General features: G+C 51.3%; 1 protein-coding gene across 1 annotated transcript in view; it reads right to left on the reverse strand.

Annotated features, from left to right (window-relative positions):
- The window catches only part of scospondin (subcommissural organ spondin), a 443,172-nt gene that overhangs the window by 389,069 nt on the left and 32,898 nt on the right, over positions 1-21,205 (reverse strand). Inside the window, exon 10 of the mRNA XM_038810430.1 lies at positions 10,583-10,753. Within this exon, the coding sequence (XP_038666358.1) occupies positions 10,583-10,753 (171 nt within the window). The remainder of the gene's footprint in view (positions 1-10,582; positions 10,754-21,205) is intronic.

Raw genomic sequence — 21,205 nt, forward strand, 5'->3', positions numbered from 1 at the left:
GTGTTGGAGCAGAGAGCTGTATTAGAATGCTCTGTCTATGGGTGCTGTGTTGGAGCAGAGAGCTGTATTAGAATGCTCTGTCTATGGGTGCTGTGTTAGAGCAGAGAGCTGTATTAGAATGCTCTATGTGTGGTTGCTGTGTTGGAGCAGAGAGCTGTGTTAGAATGCTCTGTCTATGGGTGCTGTGTTAGAGCAGAGAGCTGTATTAGAATGCTCTGTCTATGGGTGCTGTGTTGGAGCAGAGAGCTGTATTAGAATGCTCTGTCTATGGGTGCTGTGTTGGAGCAGAGAGCTGTATTAGAATGCTCTGTCTATGGGTGCTGTGTTAGAGCAGAGAGCTGTATTAGAATGCTCTGTCTATGGGTGCTGTGTTAGAGCAGAGAGCTGTATTAGAATGCTCTATGTGTGGTTCCTGTGTTAGAGCAGAGAGCTGTATTAGAATGCTCTGTCTATGGGTGCTGTGTTAGAGCAGAGAGCTGTATTAGAATGCTCTGTCTATGGGTGCTGTCATGATGTGGAGATGCCGGCGTTGGACTGGGGTGAGCACAGTAAGAAGTCTTACAACACCAGGTTAAAGTCCAACAGGTTTGTTTCAAACACGAGCTTTCGGAGTACGGCTCCTTCTTCAGGTGAATGGAAAGCGAAGCGTACCCGAAGCGTGGTACATTGGCGAGACCATGCAGACACTGCGACAACGAATAAACGGGCATCGTGCGACTATCAACAGGCAGGACTGTTCCCTTCCAGTTGGGGAACACTTCAGCAGTCAAGGACATTCAGCCTCTGATCTCCGGGTCAGCATTCTACAAGGAGGCCTTCAGGAGACGCGACAACGCAAAATTGCTGAGCAAAAACTTATAGCTAAGTTCCGCACGCATGAATGCGGACTCAACCGGGATCTGGGATTCATGTCGCATTACATTCGGCCCCCACCAACAAGCCTGGACTTGCAGAGGCCTACCGACTGAACTGGCTTGGGACAATTCACACCTCTTTAACCTGGAGTTACCTCTCTCTCTGCATCTTTGATGATTTGATTGCCTGCAGGTGCTCGCATTCCGGGGCATCTCTGACTGTGTCTATATAAACATTTCTGGAACAAGCCTTTCCATTCACCTGAAGAAGGAGCCGTGCTCCGAAAGCTCGTGTTTGAAACAAACCTGTTGCACTTTAACCTGGTGTTGTAAGACTTCTTACTATGGGTGCTGTGTTAGAGCAGAGAGCTGTATTAGAATGCTCTGTCTATGGGTGCTGTGTTGGAGCAGAGAGCTGTATTCGAATGCTCGGTCTATGGGTGCTGTGTTGGAGCAGAGAGCTGTATTAGAATGCTCTGTCTATGGGTGCTGTGTTGGAGCAGAGAGCTGTATTCGAATGCTCGGTCTATGGGTGCTGTGTTGGAGCAGAGAGCTGTATTAGAATGCTCTGTCTATGGGTGCTGTGTTAGAGCAGAGAGCTGTATTAGAATGCTCTGTCTATGGGTGCTGTGTTAGAGCAGAGAGCTGTATTAGAATGCTCGGTCTATGGGTGCTGTGTTAGAGCGGAGAGCTGTATTAGAATGCTCTGTCTATGGGTGCCGTGTTGGAGCAGAGAGCTGTATTAGAATGCTCTGTCACTGGTTGCTGTGTTGGAGCAGAGAGCTGTATTAGAATGCTCGGTCTATGGGTGCTGTGTTGGAGCAGAGAGCTGTATTAGAATGCTCTGTCACTGGTTGCTGTGTTGGAGCAGAGAGCTGTATTAGAATGCTCTGTCTATGGGTGCTGTGTTAGAGCGGAGAGCTGTATTAGAATGCTCTGTCTATGGGTGCTGTGTTAGAGCAGAGAGCTGTATTAGAATGCTCTGTCTATGGTTGCTGTGTTGGAGCAGAGAGCTGTATTCGAATGCTCGGTCTATGGGTGCTGTGTTGGAGCAGAGAGCTGTATTAGAATGCTCGGTCTATGGGTGCTGTGTTAGAGCAGAGAGCTGTATTAGAATGCTCTGTCTATGGGTGCTGTGTTGGAGCAGAGAGCTGTATTAGAATGCTCTGTCTATGGGTGCTGTGTTGGAGCAGAGAGCTGTGTTAGAATGCTCTGTCTATGGGTGCTGTGTTGGAGCAGAGAGCTGTATTAGAATGCTCTGTCTATGGGTGCTGTGTTGGAGCAGAGAGCTGTATTAGAATGCTCTGTCTATGGGTGTTGTGTTAGAGCGGAGAGCTGTATTAGAATGCTCTGTCACTGGTTGCTGTGTTGGAGCAGAGAGCTGTATTAGAATGTTCTGTCTATGGGTACTGTGTTAGAGCAGAGAGCTGTATTAGAATGCTCTGTCTATGGGTGCTGTGTTGGAGCAGAGAGCTGTATTAGAATGCTCTGTCACTGGTTGCTGTGTTAGAGCAGAGAGCTGTATTAGAATGCTTTGTCTATGGGTGCTGTGTTGGAGCAGAGAGCTGTATGAGAATGCTCTGTCTATGGGTGCTGCGTTAGAGCAGAGAGCTGTATTAGAATGCTCTATGTGTGGTTGCTGTGTTGGAGCAGAGAGCTGTGTTAGAATGCTCTGTCTATGGGTGCTGTGTTGGAGCAGAGAGCTGTATTAGAATGCTCTGTCTATGGGTGCTGTGTTGGAGCAGAGAGCTGTATTAGAATGCTCTGTCTATGGGTGCTGTGTTAGAGCAGAGAGCTGTATTAGAATGCTCTATGTGTGGTTCCTGTGTTAGAGCAGAGAGCTGTATTAGAATGCTCTGTCTATGGGTGCTGTGTTAGAGCAGAGAGCTGTATTAGAATGCTCTGTCTATGGGTGCTGTGTTAGAGCAGAGAGCTGTATTAGAATGCTCTATGTGTGGTTACTGTGTTAGAGCAGAGAGCTGTATTAGAATGCTCTGTCTATGGGTGCTGTGTTAGAGCAGAGAGCTGTATTAGAATGCTCGGTCTATGGGTGCTGTGTTGGAGCAGAGAGCTGTATTAGAATGCTCGGTCTATGGGTGCTGTGTTGGAGCAGAGAGCTGTATTAGAATGCTCTGTCTATGGGTGCTGTGTTAGAGCAGACAGCTGTATTAGAATGCTCTGTCTATGGGTGCTGTGTTAGAGTAGAGAGCTGTATTAGAATGCTCGGTCTATGGGTGCTGTGTTAGAGCGGAGAGCTGTATTAGAATGCTCTGTCTATGGGTGCTGTGTTGGAGCAGAGAGCTGTATTAGAATGCTCTGTCACTGGTTGCTGTGTTGGAGCAGAGAGCTGTATTAGAATGCTCGGTCTATGGGTGCTGTGTTAGAGCAGAGAGCTGTATTAGAATGCTCTGTCTATGGGTGCTGTGTTAGAGCAGAGAGCTGTATTAGAATGCTCTGTCTATGGGTGCTGTGTTGGAGCAGAGAGCTGTATTAGAATGCTCTGTCTATGGGTGCTGTGTTGGAGCAGAGAGCTGTATTAGAATGCTCTGTCACTGGTTGCTGTGTTGGAGCAGAGAGCTGTATTAGAATGCTCTGTCTATGGGTGCTGTGTTGGAGCAGAGAGCTGTATTAGAATGCTCTGTCTATGGGTGCTGTGTTAGAGCAGAGAGCTGTATTAGAATGCTCTATGTGTGGTTGCTGTGTTGGAGCAGAGAGCTGTGTTAGAATGCTCTGTCTATGGGTGCTGTGTTAGAGCAGAGAGCTGTATTAGAATGCTCTGTCTATGGGTGCTGTGTTGGAGCAGAGAGCTGTATTAGAATGCTCTGTCTATGGGTGCTGTGTTGGAGCAGAGAGCTGTATTAGAATGCTCTGTCTATGGGTGCTGTGTTAGAGCAGAGAGCTGTATTAGAATGCTCTGTCTATGGGTGCTGTGTTAGAGCAGAGAGCTGTATTAGAATGCTCTATGTGTGGTTCCTGTGTTAGAGCAGAGAGCTGTATTAGAATGCTCTGTCTATGGGTGCTGTGTTAGAGCAGAGAGCTGTATTAGAATGCTCTGTCTATGGGTGCTGTCATGATGTGGAGATGCCGGCGTTGGACTGGGGTGAGCACAGTAAGAAGTCTTACAACACCAGGTTAAAGTCCAACAGGTTTGTTTCAAACACGAGCTTTCGGAGTACGGCTCCTTCTTCAGGTGAATGGAAAGCGAAGCGTACCCGAAGCGTGGTACATTGGCGAGACCATGCAGACACTGCGACAACGAATAAACGGGCATCGTGCGACTATCAACAGGCAGGACTGTTCCCTTCCAGTTGGGGAACACTTCAGCAGTCAAGGACATTCAGCCTCTGATCTCCGGGTCAGCATTCTACAAGGAGGCCTTCAGGAGACGCGACAACGCAAAATTGCTGAGCAAAAACTTATAGCTAAGTTCCGCACGCATGAATGCGGACTCAACCGGGATCTGGGATTCATGTCGCATTACATTCGGCCCCCACCAACAAGCCTGGACTTGCAGAGGCCTACCGACTGAACTGGCTTGGGACAATTCACACCTCTTTAACCTGGAGTTACCTCTCTCTCTGCATCTTTGATGATTTGATTGCCTGCAGGTGCTCGCATTCCGGGGCATCTCTGACTGTGTCTATATAAACATTTCTGGAACAAGCCTTTCCATTCACCTGAAGAAGGAGCCGTGCTCCGAAAGCTCGTGTTTGAAACAAACCTGTTGCACTTTAACCTGGTGTTGTAAGACTTCTTACTATGGGTGCTGTGTTAGAGCAGAGAGCTGTATTAGAATGCTCTGTCTATGGGTGCTGTGTTGGAGCAGAGAGCTGTATTCGAATGCTCGGTCTATGGGTGCTGTGTTGGAGCAGAGAGCTGTATTAGAATGCTCTGTCTATGGGTGCTGTGTTGGAGCAGAGAGCTGTATTCGAATGCTCGGTCTATGGGTGCTGTGTTGGAGCAGAGAGCTGTATTAGAATGCTCTGTCTATGGGTGCTGTGTTAGAGCAGAGAGCTGTATTAGAATGCTCTGTCTATGGGTGCTGTGTTAGAGCAGAGAGCTGTATTAGAATGCTCGGTCTATGGGTGCTGTGTTAGAGCGGAGAGCTGTATTAGAATGCTCTGTCTATGGGTGCCGTGTTGGAGCAGAGAGCTGTATTAGAATGCTCTGTCACTGGTTGCTGTGTTGGAGCAGAGAGCTGTATTAGAATGCTCGGTCTATGGGTGCTGTGTTGGAGCAGAGAGCTGTATTAGAATGCTCTGTCACTGGTTGCTGTGTTGGAGCAGAGAGCTGTATTAGAATGCTCTGTCTATGGGTGCTGTGTTAGAGCGGAGAGCTGTATTAGAATGCTCTGTCTATGGGTGCTGTGTTAGAGCAGAGAGCTGTATTAGAATGCTCTGTCTATGGTTGCTGTGTTGGAGCAGAGAGCTGTATTCGAATGCTCGGTCTATGGGTGCTGTGTTGGAGCAGAGAGCTGTATTAGAATGCTCGGTCTATGGGTGCTGTGTTAGAGCAGAGAGCTGTATTAGAATGCTCTGTCTATGGGTGCTGTGTTGGAGCAGAGAGCTGTATTAGAATGCTCTGTCTATGGGTGCTGTGTTGGAGCAGAGAGCTGTGTTAGAATGCTCTGTCTATGGGTGCTGTGTTGGAGCAGAGAGCTGTATTAGAATGCTCTGTCTATGGGTGCTGTGTTAGAGCAGAGAGCTGTATTAGAATGCTCTGTCTATGGGTGCTGTGTTAGAGCAGAGAGCTGTATTAGAATGCTCTGTCTATGGGTGCTATATTGGAGCAGAGAGCTGTATTAGAATGCTCTGTCTATGGGTGCTGTGTTAGAGCAGAGAGCTGTATTAGAATGCTCTGTCTATGGGTGCTGTGTTGGAGCAGAGAGCTGTATTAGAATGCTCTGTCTATGGGTGCTGTGTTAGAGCAGAGAGCTGTATTAGAATGCTCTATGTGTGGTTGCTGTGTTAGAGCAGAGAGCTGTATTAGAATGCTCTGTCTATGGGTGCTGTGTTGGAGCAGAGAGCTGTATTAGAATGCTCTGTCTATGGGTGCTGTGTTAGAGCAGAGAGCTGTATTAGAATGCTCTGTCTATGGGTGCTGTGTTAGAGCAGAGAGCTGTATTAGAATGCTCTGTCACTGGTTGCTGTGTTGGAGCAGAGAGCTGTATTAGAATGCTCTGTCTATGGGTGCTGTGTTGGAGCAGAGAGCTGTATTAGAATGCTCTGTCTATGGGTGCTGTGTTGGAGCAGAGAGCTGTATTAGAATGCTCTGTCTATGGGTGCTGTGTTGGAGCAGAGAGCTGTATTAGAATGCTCTGTCTATGGGTGCTGTCATGATGTGGAGATGCCGGCGTTGGACTGGGGTGAGCACAGTAAGAAGTCTTACAACACCAGGTTAAAGTCCAACAGGTTTGTTTCAAACACGAGCTTTCGGAGCACGGCTCCTTCTTCAGGTGAATGGAAAGCGAAGCGTACCCGAAGCGTGGTACATTGGCGAGACCATGCAGACACTGCGACAACGAATAAACGGGCATCGTGCGACTATCAACAGGCAGGACTGTTCCCTTCCAGTTGGGGAACACTTCAGCAGTCAAGGACATTCAGCCTCTGATCTCCGGGTCAGCATTCTACAAGGAGGCCTTCAGGAGACGCGACAACGCAAAATTGCTGAGCAAAAACTTATAGCTAAGTTCCGCACGCATGAATGCGGACTCAACCGGGATCTGGGATTCATGTCGCATTACATTCGGCCCCCACCAACAAGCCTGGACTTGCAGAGGCCTACCGACTGAACTGGCTTGGGACAATTCACACCTCTTTAACCTGGAGTTACCTCTCTCTCTGCATCTTTGATGATTTGATTGCCTGCAGGTGCTCGCATTCCGGGGCATCTCTGACTGTGTCTATATAAACATTTCTGGAACAAGCCTTTCCATTCACCTGAAGAAGGAGCCGTGCTCCGAAAGCTCGCGTTTGAAACAAACCTGTTGCACTTTAACCTGGTGTTGTAAGACTTCTTACTATGGGTGCTGTGTTAGAGCAGAGAGCTGTATTAGAATGCTCTATGTGTGGTTACTGTGTTAGAGCAGAGAGCTGTATTAGAATGCTCTGTCTATGGGTGCTGTGTTAGAGCAGAGAGCTGTATTAGAATGCTCGGTCTATGGGTGCTGTGTTGGAGCAGAGAGCTGTATTAGAATGCTCTGTCTATGGGTGCTGTGTTAGAGCAGAGAGCTGTATTAGAATGCTCTGTCTATGGGTGCTGTGTTAGAGCAGAGAGCTGTATTAGAATGCTCTGTCACTGGTTGCTGTGTTAGAGCAGAGAGCTGTATTAGAATGCTCTGTCTATGGGTGCTGTGTTAGAGCAGAGAGCTGTATTAGAATGCTCTGTCTATGGGTGCTGTGTTAGAGCAGAGAGCTGTATTAGAATGCTCGGTCTATGGGTGCTGTGTTAGAGCGGAGAGCTGTATTAGAATGCTCTGTCTATGGGTGCTGTGTTGGAGCAGAGAGCTGTACTAGAATGCTCTGTCACTGGTTGCTGTGTTGGAGCAGAGAGCTGTATTAGAATGCTCTGTCTATGGGTGCTGTGTTAGAGCAGAGAGGTGTATTAGAATGCTCTGTCTATGGGTGCTGTGTTGGAGCAGAGAGCTGTATTAGAATGCTCTGTCTATGGGTGCTGTGTTGGAGCAGAGAGCTGTATTAGAATGCTCTGTCACTGGTTGCTGTGTTGGAGCAGAGAGCTGTATTAGAATGCTCTGTCTATGGGTGCTGTGTTAGAGCAGAGAGGTGTATTAGAATGCTCTGTCTATGGGTGCTGTGTTGGAGCAGAGAGCTGTATTAGAATGCTCTGTCACTGGTTGCTGTGTTGGAGCAGAGAGCTGTATTAGAATGCTCTGTCTATGGGTGCTGTGTTAGAGCAGAGAGCTGTATTAGAATGCTCGGTCTATGGGTGCTGTGTTGGAGCAGAGAGCTGTATTAGAATGCTCGGTCTATGGGTGCTGTGTTGGAGCAGAGAGCTGTATTAGAATGCTCTGTCTATGGGTGCTGTGTTGGAGCAGAGAGCTGTACTAGAATGCTCTGTCACTGGTTGCTGTGTTGGAGCAGAGAGCTGTATTAGAATGCTCGGTCTATGGGTGCTGTGTTGGAGCAGAGAGCTGTATTAGAATGCTCTGTCACTGGTTGCTGTGTTGGAGCAGAGAGCTGTATTAGAATGCTCGGTCTATGGGTGCTGTGTTGGAGCAGAGAGCTGTATTAGAATGCTCGGTCTATGGGTGCTGTGTTAGAGCAGAGAGCTGTATTAGAATGCTCTGTCTATGGGTGCTGTGTTGGAGCAGAGAGCTGTATTAGAATGCTCTGTCTATGGGTGTTGTGTTAGAGCGGAGAGCTGTATTAGAATGCTCTGTCACTGGTTGCTGTGTTGGAGCAGAGAGCTGTATTAGAATGCTCTGTCTATGGGTGCTGTGTTAGAGCAGAGAGCTGTGTTAGAATGCTCGGTCTATGGGTTGCTGTGTTGGAGCAGAGAGCTGTATTAGAATGCTCTGTCTATGGGTGCTGTGTTGGAGCAGAGAGCTGTATTAGAATGCTCTGTCACTGGTTGCTGTGTTGGAGCAGAGAGCTGTATTAGAATGCTCGGTCTATGGGTGCTGTGTTAGAGCAGAGAGCTGTATTAGAATGCTCTGTCTATGGGTGCTGTGTTAGAGCAGAGAGCTGTATTAGAATGCTCTGTCTATGGGTGCTGTGTTGGAGCAGAGAGCTGCGTCACTCTGCACTGACAGAGCCTGCTGTCACTGGTTGCTGTGTTAAGAGTTTTGTTACACTGTGGGAGCTGAACGAGGGGAGGCTGCTCCTCCAGAGTTTTGGAAGGGTAATTGCTCCCGGGCCTCACTCATGAATAAAGTATTATAATTTGTTGCTGGGTGTTCTGTGGTTAATTGGATACAGGTCGGGTACAACACAGTAAATAAGGAGAATGTGTTTTCAATGACAGATCCAGGAAGCAGAGGGACACAGATTGCAGAGACTCAGTGAAAGAATCAGAGTGGGAAAGGAGGAGAATTATTCACTCAGTCCCTTGTGCTCTGGAAGGTGCTGCATAAAGGACGGGGAAACAGTTTCAATAGAAACTTACAGAGGGGAATTGGAGAAATAGTTCAAGTGGGAGAATTTCAGGAGAATGGGAGAGGAGGGGCAGCGAGAGTGAAGCTGGTGAATGTGAACCCCCAGGAGGGGCAGCGAGAGTGAAGCTGCTCAAAGGGAACCCCCAGGAGGGGCAGCGAGAGTGAAGCTGGTCAATGTGAACCCCCAGGAGGGGCAGCGAGAGTGAAGCTGCTCAAAGGGAATCCCCAGGAGGGGCAGCGAGAGTGAAGCTACTCAAAGGGAATCCCCAGGAGGGGCAGCGAGAGTGAAGCTGGTCAAAGGGAACCCCCAGGAGGGGCAGCGAGAGTGAAGCTACTCAAAGGGAACCCCCAGGAGGGGCAGCGAGAGTGAAGCTGCTCAAAGGGAACCCCCAGGAGGGGCAGCGAGAGTGAAGCTGCTCAAAGGGAACCCCCAGGAGGGGCAGCGAGAGTGAAGCTGCTCAAAGGGAATCCCCAGGAGGGGCAGCGAGAGTGAAGCTACTCAAAGGGAACCCCCAGGAGGGGCAGCGAGAGTGAAGCTGGTCAAAGGGAACCCCCAGGAGGGGCAGCGAGAGTGAAGCTGGTCAAAGGGAACCCCCAGGAGGGGCAGCGAGAGTGAAGCTGCTCAAAGGGAATCCCCAGGAGGGTCCAGCGAGAGTGAAGCTACTCAAAGGGAACCCCCAGGAGGGGCAGCGAGAGTGAAGCTGCTCAAAGGGAATCCCCAGGAGGGGCAGCGAGAGTGAAGCTACTCAAAGGGAATCCCCAGGAGGGGCAGCGAGAGTGAAGCTGGTCAAAGGGAACCCCCAGGAGGGGCAGCGAGAGTGAAGCTGCTCAAAGGGAATCCCCAGGAGGGTCCAGCGAGAGTGAAGCTACTCAAAGGGAACCCCCAGGAGGGGCAGCGAGAGTGAAGCTGCTCAAAGGGAATCCCCAGGAGGGGCAGCGAGAGTGAAGCTACTCAAAGGGAATCCCCAGGAGGGGCAGCGAGAGTGAAGCTGGTCAAAGGGAACCCCCAGGAGGGGCAGCGAGAGTGAAGCTGCTCAAAGGGAACCCCCAGGAGGGGCAGCGAGAGTGAAGCTGCTCAAAGGGAACCCCCAGGAGGGGCAGCGAGAGTGAAGCTGCTCAAAGGGAATCCCCAGGAGGGGCAGCGAGAGTGAAGCTGCTCAAAGGGAACCCCCAGGAGGGGCAGCGAGAGTGAAGCTGGTCAATGTGAACCCCCAGGAGGGGCAGCGAGAGTGAAGCTGCTCAAAGGGAACCCCCAGGAGGGGCAGCGAGAGTGAAGCTACTCAAAGGGAACCCCCAGGAGGGGCAGCGAGAGTGAAGCTGGTCAAAGGGAATCCCCAGGAGGGGCAGCGAGAGTGAAGCTGCTCAAAGGGAACCCCCAGGAGGGGCAGCGAGAGTGAAGCTGGTCAAAGGGAACCCCCAGGAGGGGCAGCGAGAGTGAAGCTGGTCAAAGGGAACCCCCAGGAGGGGCAGCGAGAGTGAAGCTGCTCAAAGGGAATCCCCAGGAGGGGCAGAGTGTCCTCTCGCTGAATCTGAGATTACAGTGTCATTGACTGTGAGCCACAGGAGGTCCTGAAATAGTAAAACCTGATCAATAAATCCAAGTTGTTCTTACCATCACATGGCTGTGTGTTACAGTCTCGTGTTTGAATGTGCGGCCCCTCACATTCACTTTGTCCATGGCCTGAGAGGGGGTCACTGCAGGTTCGATTCCGGTTCTGTACCCCTGAGTTACACAGGGAACTGCACTGGGACCAGTGACTCCAAGAACTCCAACCTCCAGACACTAAAACACACAAAATAATATCCGGAGAAAAACACACAGTAAGAACTGGAGACAGGATCAGGCAGTGTTCAAAATTCAAGTGGCAGATATTCAACAACTTAGATTCTGACCTTTCCCCTCCAACTTCAGCAATTTCTTTTTTTTTAACAGACAATTTAATTGAGGTATTTTTGGCATTGTAAACAGTAACAATATACATTAGTGTGCAGATACCAATTACAAAAAACATAGTGCAAATAACAGTACCACTCTCGCAGATAGACCCGCCTAATCTTCCCCCCTACTCTACACTATTCTACACCCCCCCCCCCCCCCCCCCCCCCACCCCCCACTGACGATTAGTTCCCCACAAAGAAGTCGATGAATGGTTGCCACCTCCGGGCGAACCCCGATAGTGATCCTCGGGAGGCGAACTTGATTTTTTTCCAAGCCGAGAAAGCTTGCCATGTCCGACAGCCATACTTCGGTCCTTGGGGGCTTTGAGTCCCTCCAGGCCAACAGTATTCGTCGCCGGGCTATCAGGGAAGCAAAGGCCACAACGTCGGCCTCTAAACCCTCCTGGACCCCCGGGTCTTCCGACACCCCAAAAATCGCCACCTCTGGACTCATCGCCACCCTTGTTTTCAGCACCCGGGATATGACGTCCGCAAATCCCTGCCAGTATCCCCTGAGTTTTGGACACGCCCAGAACGTGTGGATATGGTTCGCTGGTCCTCCCCCACATATAGCACACTTGTCCTCCAGCCCAAAGAATTTGCTTATCCAGGCCACCGTCATGTGGGCCCGGTGAACCACCTTGAACTGAATCAGGCCGAGCCTGGCACATGTTGCGGTTGCATTTTCCCTCCTCAGAGCGTCTGCCCATACGCCTCCCTCCAACTCCCCACCAAGCTCCTCCTCCCACTTGAGTTTCAGTTCCTCGGACCCTGTGTCCTCCGCTCCCATAAGCTCCTTATAAATATCTGAGGCTCTCCCCTCTCCTACCTCACCCCGGGAAACTACCCTGTCCTGGATCCCCCTTGGTGGAGGGCGTGGAAAGGACGGGACCTGTCTACGCACGAAATGCCGCACCTGCAAGTACCGAAAGTCATTCCCCATCACCAGCCCGAACTTCTCCTCCAGCGCCCTCATGTTCGCAAAGCTCCCTTCCAGGAACAAGTCACCCATCCTTCCCAACCCCGCCCTCCGTCACGCTCGAAACCCGCCATCCATCTTCCCCGGGACAAATCGGTGGCTGTCACATATTGGGGACCAGGCCGACGCTCCCACTCCCCCCGCATGCTTCCTCCATTGGCACCAAATCCGCAAAGCCGCCACCACTATGGGGCTGGTGGAGTACCCGGCCAGCGGGAACGGCAGGGGAGCCGTGACCAGGGCTGTCAAGTTGGTGCCCCTGCACGAAGCAGCCTCCACCCGCTCCCAAACCGACCCCGTACCCACCATCCATTTTCTTATCATGGCTATGTTAGCCGCCCAGTAGTAGTTGCTGAGGTTCGGCAATGCCAGCCCCCTCCTCGCTACGGTCCCGTTCCAGCAGCCCCCTCTTTACCCGCGGGGACTTCCCCGCCCAAACAAATCCCAGGATGATTTTATTGATTCTTTTCAAGAAGGACCGCGGAATGAAAATAGGAAGACACTGAAAAATAAACAGGAATCTCGGGAGGATCTGAGGAGGGTAAATGCAACCGCAACATGTGCCAGGCTCGGCCTGATTCAGTTCAAGGTGGTTCACCGGGCCCACGTGATTGTGGCCTGGATGAGCAAATTCTTTGGGCTGGAGGACAAGTGTGCTAGATGTGGGGGAGGACCAGCGAACCATGTCCACATGTTCTGGGCGTGTCCAAAACTTCACCATCTGTACTCTCCCCACTAATGACAGCGGGAGCGCATCCCACCCCCAAAACTCGCTCCTCATTTGCTCCACCAGCCTAGACAAGTTCAACTTATGTATCTTACCCCAGTCACGCACCACTTCTATCCCTAAATACCTAAAACTTTCCCCAACCAGCCTAAACGGTAGCTCCCTCAGCCCATGCGCAAGTCGAGAAGACACAGCCGGAGTGAGGCACATCCAGAGTGGGAAGTTGGAACTTGGTAATTTGGTGCAGTGAGGTAATCAGGAAAGGTAAGTGGGAGAGAAGCAGAGAGCATCTGAGACCCTGGGTGAGTTCTCCCAGTGAGCCAGAGAACACACAGCCAGAGTGAGGCACAACCAAGAGTGAGTTTGGGAATTTGAAGCTGGGTGGGGGGGGAGGTGCTTTTTAACCCTGGTAAGTGACTGGGAAGTAGAGTTTCTTTTCATTGTCTAATTTATTTATTTTTCTTTAGTTGTTTACCTAAGGTTTAAGACATGGCAGGAGATCCCAGACCGTGTCATGCACCTCGTGTGCGATGTGGGAGCTCAGGGACATGTCCACTGCCCTGGCTCCTTCACGTGCAAGAAGTGTGTTCAGTTGCAGCTCCTGTTACATAGAACATAGAACAGTACAGCACAGAACAGGCCCTTCGGCCCTCGATGTTGTGCCGAGCAATGATCACCCTACTCAAACCCACATATCCACCCTATACCCGTAACCCAACAACCCCCCCCCCCCCTTAACCTTACCTTTTAGGACACTACGGGCAATTTATCATGGCCAATCCACCTAACCCGCACATCTTTGGACTGTGGGAGGAAACCGGAGCACCCGGAGGAAACTCACGCACACACGGGGAGGACGTGCAGACTCCGCACAGACAGTGACCCAGCCGGGAATCGAACCTGGGACCCTGGAGCTGTGAAGCATTTATGCTAACCACCATGCTACCGTGCTGCCCTGTTAGACCGCTTGACGGCTCTGGAGCTGCGGATGGACTCACTTTGGAGCATCCGCAATGCTGAGGAGGTCGTAGATAGCACGTTTAGCACGTTGGTCACACTGCAGGTGAAAGTTACTGACGGAGACAGAAAATGGGTGACCAAAAGACAGAGCAAGAGTAGGAAGGCAGTGCAGGTATCCCCTGCGGTCATCTCCCTGCAAAACAGATATACCGCTTTGGATACTGTTGGGGGAGATGGCTCACCAGGGGAAGGCAGCAGCAGCCAGGTTCATGGCACCGTGGCTGGCTCTGCTGTGCAGCAGGGCAGGAAGAAAAATGGCAGGGCTATAGTGATAGGGGACTCAATTGTAAGGGGAATAGACAGGCGGTTCTACGGACGCAATCGAGACTCCAGGATGGTATGTTGACTCCCTGGTGCAAGGGTCAAGGATGTCTCGGAGCGGCTGCAGGACATTCTGGGGGGGGGGGGACATTCTGGGGGGGGGGGGGGGGAGGGTGAACAGCCAGCTGTTGTGGTGCACATAGGCACCAAAGATATACGTAAAAAACGGGATGAGGTCCTACAAGCGGAGTTCAGGGAGTTAGGAGTTAAACTAAAAAGTACCTCAAAGGTAGTAATCTCAGGATTGCGACCAGTGCTCGAGAGATGATGCAAGAGGGAGGGATTCAAATTCCTGGGGCACTGGAAACGGTTCTGGGGGAGGTGGGACCAGTACAAACCGGACGGTCTGCACCTGGGCAGGACTGGAACCGATGTCCTGGGGGGGGGGGGGGTGTTTGCTAGAGCTGTTGGGGAAGGTTTAAACTAATGTGGCAGGGGGATGGGAACCGATGCAGGAAGTTGGAAGGTAGTAAAGCAGGGACAGAAGCAAAAGGCAGTAAGGGGGAAAGTGTAAGGCAGAGAAACCATAGTCAAAAATCAAAAAGGGTGACAGTACAAGGTACAGTGACTGAGGGGAGCTCAGTGAATAGACCCAGTAATATTAAAAGGAATAAAACTGGAAGTAAAAACATTAATGGTAAGCGACGCGGCAGGTTGTTACATGAAGATATGGGTTCAACAACAAGCAAAATTAGGAGAAACGTTAAGAGGAAATATAACTTAGGAGAGGTTAATGATCAAGATGTTAAGATTCAAAACAGAGGTAAAAACACCAACATAAGTATACTTTACCTGAATGCTCGTAGTATTCGGAATAAAGTAAATGAGTTGATGGCGCAAATCATCGTAAATGACTATGATTTAGTGGCCATTACTGAAATATGGTTAAAGGATGGTCACGACTGGGAGTTAAATATCCGAGGGTATCAAACTATTCGGAAGGACAGAGTGGGTGGTAAGTGAGGTGGTGTAGCTCTGTTATTTAAGGATGACATCCGGGCAATAGTAAGGGATGACATCGGTGCTATGGAGGATAAGGTTGAATCCATTTGGGTGGAAATCACGAATAGTAAGGCGAAAAAGTCACTGATAGGAGTAGTCTATAGGCCACCAAATAGTAACATTATGGTGGGGCAGGCAATAAACAAAGAAATAACTGATGCATGCAGAAATGGTACAGCAGTTATCATGGGGGATTTTAATCTACATGTCGATTGGTTTAACCAGGTCGGTCAAGGCAACCTTGAGGAGGAGTTTATAGAATGTATCTGTGATAGTTTCCTAGAACAGTATGTAATGGAACCTATGAGGGAACAAGCGGTCCTAGATCTTGTCCTGTGTAATGAGACAGGATTGATTCATGATGTCATAGTTAGGGATCCTCTCGGAAGGAGCGATCACAATATGGTGCAATTTAAAATACAGATGGAGGGTGAGAAAGTAAAATCAAATACTAGTGTTTTGTGTTTAAACAAAGGAGATTACATTGGGATGAGAGAAGAACTAGCTAAGGTAGACTGGGAGCTAAGACTTTATGGTGGAACAGTTGAGGAACAGTGGAGAACCTTCCAAGTGAATTTTCACAGTGCTCAGCAAAGGTTTATACCGACAAAAAGGAAGGACGGTAGAAAGAGGGAAAATCAACCGTGGATATCTAAGGAAATAAGGGAGAGTATCAAATTGAAGGAAAAAGCATACAAAGTGGCAAAGATTGTTGGGAGACTAGAGGACTGAGAAATCTTTAGGGGGCAACAGAAAGCTACTAAAAAAGCTATAAAGAAGAGTAAGATAGATTATGAGAGTAAACTTGCTCAGAATATAAAAACAGACAGTAAAAGTTTCCACGACTTCCGGCGGCGGCTATGCGGAGCTAAGCCGCACGTTCGGCAGCTCCCGCTTTAAAAGGACTTGTGGGCTCTTTTAAGGGCCCCAAACGGCGCTGATTCGATGATTCCCGGTGGATAAAGGGGTCTGGAGCAAAACCCCCCGGGATTTATGGTGCAGACTCGGAGTGGGGCAAGGAGAAAAACGGCAGCAGCTCCCCTGGAAAAGCGGGGGAAGGTGGACAAAATGGCGGCCGGTGGAGCCCCTGAGGAGTGGAGGCAGTGGGCGGAGGAGCAGCAGGCGGCCCTTCTGCGCTATTTCACAGAGCTGAAAGGGGAGTTGTTGGAATCCCTGAAGGTGACGACGAGTAAGCTGCTGGAGACCCAGACAACCCAGGGTGCAGCAATACTTGAGTTGCAGCAGCAGACCTCTGAGCGCGAGGAGGAGGTTTCGGCCCTCGTGGGGAAGGTGGAGATACACGAGGCGCTTCATAAAAAGTGGCAAGATCGGTTCGAGGAGATGGAGCTTCGGTCACGGAGGAAGAACCTGCGGATCCTGGGCCTCGAGGAGGGGCTGGAGGGGTCGGACCTGCCGGCCTATGTGGCCGTGATGTTGAACTCGCTGGTGGGGGCAGGGATCCTTCCATCTGCCCCTGGAGCTGGAGGGGGCCCACAGAGTACTGGCCAGGCGGCCTAAGGTGAATGAACCCCCGCGGGTGGTGCTGGTGCGGTTCCATCAGTTCAGTGACCGGGAGTGTGTTCTCCGATGGGCCAAGAAGGTGAGGAGCAGTAAGTGGGAGAATTCGGTAGTGCGTATCTACCAGGACTAAAGTGCAGAGGTGGCCAAGCGGAGAGCCGGGTTTAACCGGATGAAGGCGGTGCTCCATGGAAAGCAGGTGAAGTTCGGCATGTTGCCGCCTGCGCGCCACCTACAAGGACCGGCATCACTACTTTGAGTCCCCGGAGGAAGCGTGGGCCTTTGTGCAGGCTGAAAAGCTGGACTCAAACTAGAGATTGGGGGCTCTGGGAGTTTTTCTATTTATGTATCATTGTTTATGCTGTTGCGGGTTATTCTGTTTGTTTCTGTTTTTTCTCTTGCTTTCGGACGATGTGGGTTATGGTTTTGTGTTCTAAGGGGGGTACTGGGGTTTGTGGTTGATCTGTATCTTTGTTTGTACGGGGTTGGTGGTTGGGTTGGGACTGCGGTTTGCGAGCTGCGTTGGTGGGATGGGGCAGTGTGAAAGCGCGGGCTTTTCTCTGGTTTCCCGCGCTGCGGGACGAGGGGGTGGCGAGGGGCGTGGTTATTAGACCGGGTTTCCCGCGCTGAAGCGGTGCCCAGGAGCTGATGCAGGGGAGGAGGGGGTACCTCATATCGGGAGGGGTCGGAGTTAGAGCGGGAGCTGCCGGGGTCAGCAGAAGTCAGCTGGCTCACGGGAGTACAGTGGAGGGAGAGTCGCGGCTAGGAGGGGTCCTAGCCTGGGGGGGGGGATACCGGGTTGCTGCTGGATTGGCCAGGGAGGAGCTGGTGCGGGTCGGGGGGGGTCGGGGTGAGGTTCTATCGCCGTGGGAAACGGGCCGGATGGGTGATGGCCAGGGGCGAGCAGTTGATGGGCTATGGCTAGTCGACGGGGGAGGGGGGTGGGGTGCCCCCGATCCAGCTGATTACGTGGAACGTGAGGGGGTTGAATGGGCCGGTTAAGCGGGCCCGGGTGTTTTCGCATCTGAAGGGGCTGAAGGCGGACGTGGCCATGCTCCAGGAGACCCAACTGAAGGTGGCGGACCAGGTCCATCTGAGGAAGGGGTGGGTGGGGCAGGTTTTCCACTCAGGGCTCGACGGGAAGAACCGGGGGGTGGCGATCCTGGTGGGGAAGAGGGTGGCGTTTGAGGCGTCTGAGGTTGTGGCTGATAGTGGCGGCAGATATGTGATGGTGAGCGGTAAGCTGCAGGGGGAGAGGGTGGTGTTGGTTAATGTGTACGCCCCAAATTGGGATGATACTGGTTTCATGAGGCGTATGTTGGGCCGCATTCCTGGCCTGGAGGTGGGGGGCTTGATCATGGGGGGGGGGGGACTTCAATACGGTGCTGGATCACCCACTGGATCGTTCTAGTTCAAGGACAGGCAGGAGGTCGGCGGGGGCCAAGGTGTTGAAGGGGTTAATAAGAACATAAGAACATAAGAACTAGGAGCAGGAGTAGGCCATCTGGCCCCTCGAGCCTGCTCCGCCATTCAATTAGATCATGGCTGATCTTTTGTGGACTCAGCTCCACTTTCCGGCCCGAACACCATAACCCTTAATCCCTTTATTCTTCAAAAAACTATCTATCTTTACCTTAAAAACATGTAATGAAGGAGCCTCAACTGCTTCACTGGGCAAGGAATTCCATAGATTCACAACCCTTTGGGTGAAGAAGTTCCTCCTAAACTCAGTCCTACATCTACTTCCCCTTATTTTGAGGCTATGCCCCCTAGTTCTGCTGTCACCCGCCAGTGGAAACAACCTGCCCGCATCTATCCTATCTATTCCCTTCATAATTTTAAATGTTTCTATAAGATCCCCCCACATCCTTCCAAATTCCAACGAGTACAGTCCCAGTCTACTCAACCTCGCCTCATAATCCAAACCCTTCAGCTCTGGGATTAACATAGTGAATCTCCTCTGCACACCCTCCAGCGCCAGTACTTCCTTTCTCAAGTAAGGAGACCAAACTGAACACAATACTCCAGGTGTGGCCGCACTGATATTTTATACAATTGCAACATAACCTCCTAGTCTTAAACTCCATCCCTCTAGCAATGAAGGACAAAATTCCATTTGCCTTCTTAATCACCTGTTGCACTTGTAAACCAACCTTCTGTGACTCATGCACTAGCACACCCAAGTCTCTCTGAACAGCGGCATGCTTTAATATTTTATCGTTTAAATAATAATCCCGTTTGCTGTTATTCCTACCAAAATGGATAACCTCACATTTGTCAACATTGTATTCCATCTGCCAGACCCGAGCCCATTCACTTAACTTATCCAAATCCCTCTGCAGACTTCCAGTATCCTCTGCACTTTTCGCTTTACCACTCATCTTAGTGTCATCTGCAAACTTGGACACACTGCCCTTGGTCCCCAACTCCAAATCATCAATGTAAATTGTGAACAATTGTGGGCCCAACACGGATCCCTGAGGGACACCACTAGCTGCTGATTGCCAACCAGAGAAACACCCATTTATCCCAACTCTTTGCTTTCTATTAATTAACCAATCCTCTATCCATGCTACTACTTTACCCTTAATGCCATGCATCTTTATCTTATGCAGCAACCTTTTGTGTGGCACCTTGTCAAAGGCTTTCTGGACCAGATGGGAGGAGTGGATCCCTGAAGGTTCGGGAGGCCGAGGGCTCGGGAGTACTTTTTTTTTCTCCCATGTGCACAGGGTGTATTCCCGCATTGATTTCTTTGTTTTGAGTAGGGGGCTGGTCCCGAGGGTGGAGGAGGCCGAGTATTCGGCTATTGCGATTTCGGACCATGCTCCGCATTGGGTGGATCTGGAGATGGGGAAGGTGCGGGACCAGCGCCCGCTTTGGCGTCTGGACGTGGGGTTGTTGGCTGATGAGGAGGTGTGTAGGAGGGTTCGGGGATGTATCGAGAGGTACCTCGAGGTCAATGATACTGGGGAGGTCCAGGTGGGGATGGTGTGGGAGGCTCTGAAGGCAGTGATTAGGGGGGGAGCTGATCTCCATCCGAGCCCATAGGGAGAGGGGGGGAGAGGACGGAGAGGGAGAGACTGGTGGGGGAGCTGTTGAGTGTGGATAGGAGGTATGCGGAGGCCCCGGAGGAGGGATTGCTGGGGGAGCGGCATAGCTTGCAGGCCAAGTTTGATTTATTGACCACCAGAAAGGCGGAGACACAGTGGAGGAAGGCGCAGGGAGCAGTCTATGAGTATGGAGAGAAGGCGAGCAGGATGCTGGAGCACCAGCTTCGTAAGCGGGACGCGGCTAGGGAGATTGGTGGAGTGAAGGATAGAGATGGGAATGTGGTACGGCAGGGGGCAGAGGTCAATGAGGTCTTTAGGGACTTCTACAGGGAACTGTACCGGTCGGAGCCGCCGGCGGTGGGAGGGGGAATGGAGAGTTTTTTGGACATGCTCCGATTTCCAAGGGTGCAGGAGGAGCAGGTGGAGGGACTGGGGGCGCCGATCGAGTTGGAGGAGCTGGTCAGTGGGATTGGCCACCTGCAGTCGGGGAAGGCGCCGGGACCGGATGGGTTCCCGGTTGAATTTTATAAGAAATACGCGGACCTGTTGGGCCCCCTGTTGGTTAGGACCTTCAACGAGGCATGGGAGGGGGGTGTTTTGCCCCCGACGATGTCTCGGGCGCTGATTTCCCTGATCCTGAAGCATGATAAGGACCCCTTGCAGTGCGGATCATACAGGCCAATTTCACTGCTGAATGTGGACGCCAAGTTGCTGGCGAAGATCTTGGACACTAGAATAGAGGACTGGGTACCGGGGGTGATACATGAAGATCAGACGGGTTTTGTGAAGGGGAGGCAGCTGAACACTAACGTGCGAAGGCTGCTAAATGTGATAATGATACCGGCAGCAGAAGGAGAGGCGGAGATTGTGGTGGCATTGGATGTGGAGAAGGCCTTTGACAGGGTTGAGTGGGGGTACTTGTGGGAGGTGTTGGAGAGGTTCGGGTTTGGGGTGGGGTTTATTAAATGGGTGAGGTTGCTGTACGAGGCCCCGATGGCGAGTGTAGCGACAAATGGGAGGAGGTCCGAGTACTTCAGGCTCCACTGTGGGACGAGGCAGGGGTGCCCCCTGTCCCCCTTGCTTTTTACGTTGGCAATTGAGCCTCTTGCCATGGCTCTCAGGGAGTCGGGGAGGTGGAGGGGTTTGGTGCGAGGTGGGGAGGAGCACCGAGTGTCGCTGTATGCGGACGACTTGCTGCTGTATGTAGCAGACCCGGTGGGGGGAATGCCGGAGGTGATGGAGATTCTTGCTGAGTTCGGGAGTTTCTCGGGATATAAATTGAACCTGGGCAAGAGTGAGCTGTTTGTCGTACACCCGGGAGATCAGGAGGAGGGGATTGGTAGGCTCCCGCTAAAGAGGGCAGTGAGGAGTTTTAGGTACCTGGGGGTTCAGGTGGCTAGGAGCTGGGGGTCTCTGCACAAGCTCAATTTTACTAGGTTGGTGGAGCAGATGGAGGAGGAATTTAAACGGTGGAACATGCTGCCGTTGTCGTTGGCGGGTAGAGTACAGTCCGTTAAAATGACGGTGCTCCCAAGGTTTTTGTTTTTGTTTCAGTGCGTCCCCATTTTCATTCCGAGGGCCTTTTTTAGGAGGGTGAACAGCAGCATTCTGGGATTTGTTTGGGCGCACGGGACTCCGAGGGTAAGGGAGGGTCTTTTGGAGCGGGGCAGGGATAGA

This window comes from Scyliorhinus canicula, chromosome 10 (genome assembly GCF_902713615.1).
Source record: "Scyliorhinus canicula chromosome 10, sScyCan1.1, whole genome shotgun sequence".
NCBI classification, from domain to species: domain Eukaryota; kingdom Metazoa; phylum Chordata; class Chondrichthyes; order Carcharhiniformes; family Scyliorhinidae; genus Scyliorhinus; species Scyliorhinus canicula.